Genomic DNA, 5228 nt, shown 5'->3' on the forward strand with positions numbered 1-5228 from the left:
CGACCCGAAATGTCAACTTTCCTGCTCCTCTGATGCTGCCTAGCCTGCTGTGTTCCTCCAGCTCCACACTGTGTTATCTCATATTACAAATGTAAGTTTCTGTTGACATTTCTAGTCAGCGCTACTAAAGGTGCTGTTAACATAGCTCATGTGAACAAATTATCAGCGTTTATTGTGGCATTTTGCTACATTAAAGCTGTTGTTGAGTAGCCAATTAAAGTAACCGATTTAATGCATTGGCTTCACTCACAATTCATTACAATTCATGGGCAACCTGAATCGAACTCAATATTGTGGCAGCGTTTACTTTCACAAAATTGAGGGCGGCATGGCAGTTCAGTAGCAGTGCCAATGACCTGGGTTCAATTTCACCCTCGGGCAACTGTCTGTGTGGAGTTTGTGCGTTCTTTCCGTGTCTGCATGGATTTTCTCGGGGTGCTCCAGTTTCCTCCCACAGTCCAAAGATGTGCAGGTTAAGTGGGTTGGCCATGCTAAATTGCCCTGTAGTTCCCAGGGATGTAAAGGCTAGATGGATTAGTCATGGAAATGCAGGGTTACAGGGATAGGGTAGGGAGGTGGGTCTGTGTGGGATGCTCTTTGGAGGGTTGGTGTGGACTCAATGGGCCAAATGGCCTACTTCCACTCTGTAGGGATTCAATGGTTTAATTGCAAGCTGCTGTGCATTATATTTCCATTTATTTTTGAGCTGTAGTTACATAAACTGTATCATTAACAATGTACGGTTATGATCCCACTGATGGTAACACCATACAATTCAGATTCCAGAATGAAACCTGGCCTCTTAGAACGTGTTTTATTTTTGTGATTTGGTTACATGGCTTATTCAGATGTTCACAGGAGTCTGTCCATGTACTTTTAACAAAAGTGAAAATGTTTATTATACAAAAGAAGAAAGTAATATTATTAGACAGTTTTAAAGATTTTAACATAAACAGTCATAGAAGTGAGGCTGCAGAGGGAGAAATGAAGCCGCAGGGGGAAGAGATGCAACAAATAGGGAGAAGGGCTGAAAATGGAAGACAGCAGTTGCAATCATAATGATTTAAGCAGCCAGTATACAACGCATTGCTTCAGGCAGAAATCATTACAAATCATGGGTAATCTAAATCGTACTCAGTTCTGAGGAAGGGTCACCGGACCCGAAACGTTAACTCTGTTTTCTCCTCCACAGATGCTGCCAGACCTGCTGAGCTTTTCCAGCAACTTTGTTTTTGTTCACGCTTATGTGCACTGACTCTGCATCAGGAATCTCACACACTGCTGAAGGTTCAGTTTTGCAAAGCATTTCAGATGCAGAAGAAACTTTGTATTGAAACAATTAAAAGTATTCAACCTCCTGAAGATGTACCACAATATAAATAGGTTTTGATATAATGAAATAATTTAAAATCTTATTGAAAAATCATTAACTTGAATGATCTGAAACATGGCCCATGTCTTGCAGTCAGCGTGAATGTTCGGTGCATTGATGGTGCCTCTGAGGATTTCTGTGAGTTCACCCCTTTTCACAAATTTTCTGTTGGACTTTCCAATCTCAGCTGAAGCATCAAAGTGTCAGCAGAGTTTTTTAAGGGGAAGACTGTTGGGTGCTAGAAAAGCTGGAGAAAGACATGACAGATTCCTCTTTTTATGACAGTAGCCATTGTATTCTGCCACATCTTTAAAGGTCCAATTGTTTCTGTGGGTTAGTGAGTGGCTGGTCATGTGGTGGGTTCGATTGAGAAGGGATAGTCAGGTGATGCAGGGGTAATTGGAATGGGTGGAGTTGTTGGCTGGTGGGGTCACAGTCCAGTTTAGGTACCATTGGATAGAGTTGGAGGGATAGTTGCATTGGGGTTGGGGTGATGTGATTAGGATTGCCAATTGTGGTGAGCAGTTCAGTTACACATGTTAATCACTGAGTTACCTCAGGTATGAACAGTGTATCATTTCTTGAATAAATATCCAGATAAGTTTCACACATCTGGTTCATGTCTCTGACACTGAGATCAGTGTTGGACGATGTTCACCAAATCAACTCACTGAGTAAATGTAGATGGACAAAAACCATTATAGATTGTTCACAGAGGGTCAGAGGCAATGGAAACCAGCACACTGAAAGCCTAAACTTCCAAAACAAGTTACCACATGCATGCACACGTCAAGACTTTTAATGGATCTTGACACACCTCTCTCAGTTTGCATCCAAACTCTGGTGACTTGGACACTGGAAAATTAGGGCAATTAACTAAGATATACTAGACATATGCAACAGTTAAATGTCAACATATCAGCATTTAAGAATAGATTAGGGTTGCTCAATGGAAAAGAGGTAAAGAAAAATGTGAAGAGAGCAAGCGGATGAGATTAGCACCTGTGAAATTGAGAATAAACTATACATGGTTGGATCAAACAACCTTGTTTCTGCTGAAAATTCAATGAAAAATTGTCAAAAATTATCTATAATTCACCACTCAGTCTTACAATTTGCAACTAATTGTAGTGTAGGCTAATCTCATTAATAAAGTATTAGTAAGTCTTTCATAGATTTTAGCAAATAGAGGGAGGAATATCTTATTGTAACATCATAAAAGACATGATATACTGATGAATCACTTTATACTTCATTGATAAAGTTCAACACGTGATGGTGACTGTTTAACTTTACTCAACAGGAAGTTACTCGCGCTCATAAAGGTTGGGCACTCGATAGTGTGGTTTTGTGCAATGAAGTCAGCAAATGGATGAAAGATGACATCACAGCTCCCCCTTCGGAGGGAGTCTATGTGTATGGGTTGTACTTGGAGGGAGCTGGATGGGATAGGCGGAATTCAAAGCTCATTGAATCCAAGCCTAAAGTGCTATTTGAGTTGCTACCTGTGATACATATTTCTGCTCAAAATAATTTGAGTAAGTATGCAATACATTTTCAATTCTTTAAAGTGACTGAGCTGAATTTAGAATATTAAAATCATGTGATATAGATATGCCTAATAAACATCAGTGAACTGTAATTTTCAATTCTATTCATTATAAAGTATTTTGAGATTTAACACTGGTAAACATTGGTTTAAAAAATCTGAATTATTTGCGAGCTTCATTAATCCTTGTTCCTCTGGATCCGTGTCAAATGAGCGCTGGAATAACTGACAAATTTGTTTAGTGAATGCAAATTAAAGAGAATATAAACAGCTTTGTATACAGCTTGACCATTGATTTATCGCTAAAGCCATCTTACACGATTTTCAATACCCCTTTTCTACGTGTGGTTCACTTTTCTGTGTGTTTTTTAAATTCGTCCATGGAATCCAAAACTCTGAAGCGTACATTTTGATGCATTCTGAGTCCCAATTGTCATAACTTGAATCCTCATACAATGAGATACAATCTGACATTGACTTCCCATTCCCCAAAACCTCATTTGCAAATTTTGGTCTTATTATTATGTTCCTCCATGACCTTACCTCACCCAACTCCTATTATCTCCTAAAAACTTACTCCTGAAATCTTCATTCTCCATTCCTCTAATTTTGGTCTTCTGGTCAGTTTTTAAAAATGTTATACTCTTAAATAGTCAGGGATTTAAATTTAGAATGTAGGGTAGGTGGTATCTAATTTCCAAGTGACATTTTCTTAATTCAGAGTGACTACTGAATTTATTAATGTTCAGTTTGGAAGATTCTGAGTGTTGCATATGCAACGCTTAATTTTACTTAACTCCTACTGAAAACCTGTTTGTTTCTTCTCACCAAGGTGTCAAGGATCCTCGGTTGTATTCATGCCCAATTTACAAAAAGCCAGTGAGAACTGACCTAAACTATACAGCTACAGTGGACCTGCGAACAGTTCAGCCCCCTGAACATTGGATTTTACGTGGAGTAGCACTTCTTTGTGATGTCAAATAAACATGATGTAGCAGAAACTGTGAAAATCATTCCATCGAACTCACTGACTTATTAGCATTTGTTTCTAATATACATATCAACCTTTCAACTTTGCTGCAAATTATTTTTTAAAATGTGTCTGGTTAAAATACAGAAAAAAATAAATAATGTGATGGAGGATTTTTGTCTGAATTAATATGATAATTGATATTTATTGATTTTAAGTTCCTGTAATTATTTTAATTTTGATTGTGAATGCATCTTGCATAAATTTGATATGTTAGTTTTTTTTCCCAGATTTAAATACAAAAGTTGAAAAATGCTTTCTTCTGCTGTGTTGGTGATAGCTATTTCCATTTTAGTTTATTTTGTACACAACGCTGAGTCCTTTTACCTTTGATATCCACCTGCAGAAAAAAATTCTTCAAAGCCAGAGTTTTTAAGCTTATATGCCCTAAGGCCTTGATGTTTGTAATCATGCCTTTTAATAAGTAGTACATATCAGCAATCATACTGGAAGTAATCTTTGTACCAAAATTGTCAACAAATTTTATAAAAGCATGACAAAATTTTCAGTTTTATAGGTGTACCATAAATAGTCTATTTAATTATGCACACAAATTCAAAACCTCTGTGAGAACTCATTCAGAGTATCAATACATTACTTTAAAGCTTGAAAAATATATAACAAAATGTCATTGAAAGCATGTTTTTTTATGCTATGTTCATTAGAAATTTTCAGTGGCTACTATTTACCTCCCTAAATGCCACTATGTATTGATTTCGAGATTGTAGAAGGATAGACATAATACATTTCTAAAGTTTTTGAGAAGCTTTGTAGCTCGGGTTGCGGATGAGGTTGTAGAATTGCTCGCTGAGCGTTTGTGTTTGATTGCAGACGTTTCGTCACTGTACAGAGTTTTTAAAAGTAATGGATACCCAAAGAGTGCAATGTGCCGTTACCTCCGCAACAGACCACAACAAGAAGACAAACACGGCCAGACACACTAGTCAACCTACCGTACATCAGAGACATACCAGAGATGACCAGAAGACTACTCAGACCCCTAGGTATCAGGGTAGCCCACAAACCAACAACCACCCTGCAACAGCTACTGACAAACATAAAGGATCCCATACCCACAACCAATAAAACTAACATAATGTATAAAATACCATGCAAGGACTGTGAGAAACATTACATAGGCCAAACTGGAAGAAAACTGACAATAAGGATACATGAACACCAACTAGCCACCAAGAGACACAACCAATTCTCACTGGTCTCAATACACACGGGCAAAGAAGGACGTGAATTTGACTGGGACAACGCATCTATATTAG

The 5228-nt window shown here is 37.8% G+C and overlaps 1 protein-coding gene across 1 annotated transcript in view; it reads left to right on the forward strand.

Moving 5' to 3' along the window:
* dnah5 (dynein, axonemal, heavy chain 5) overlaps positions 1-4921 on the forward strand; it is a 343343-nt gene extending 338422 nt beyond the window's left edge. The window contains exons 80-81 of the mRNA XM_048608626.1: positions 2676-2910; positions 3754-4921. Of these exons, the coding sequence (XP_048464583.1) occupies positions 2676-2910; positions 3754-3905 (387 nt within the window). The 3' untranslated portion in view covers positions 3906-4921. The remainder of the gene's footprint in view (positions 1-2675; positions 2911-3753) is intronic.
* The last annotated feature ends 307 nt before the right edge of the window (positions 4922-5228 follow it).

This window comes from Rhincodon typus, chromosome 2 (genome assembly GCF_021869965.1).
Source record: "Rhincodon typus isolate 14 chromosome 2, sRhiTyp1.1, whole genome shotgun sequence".
Classification (NCBI taxonomy): domain Eukaryota; kingdom Metazoa; phylum Chordata; class Chondrichthyes; order Orectolobiformes; family Rhincodontidae; genus Rhincodon; species Rhincodon typus.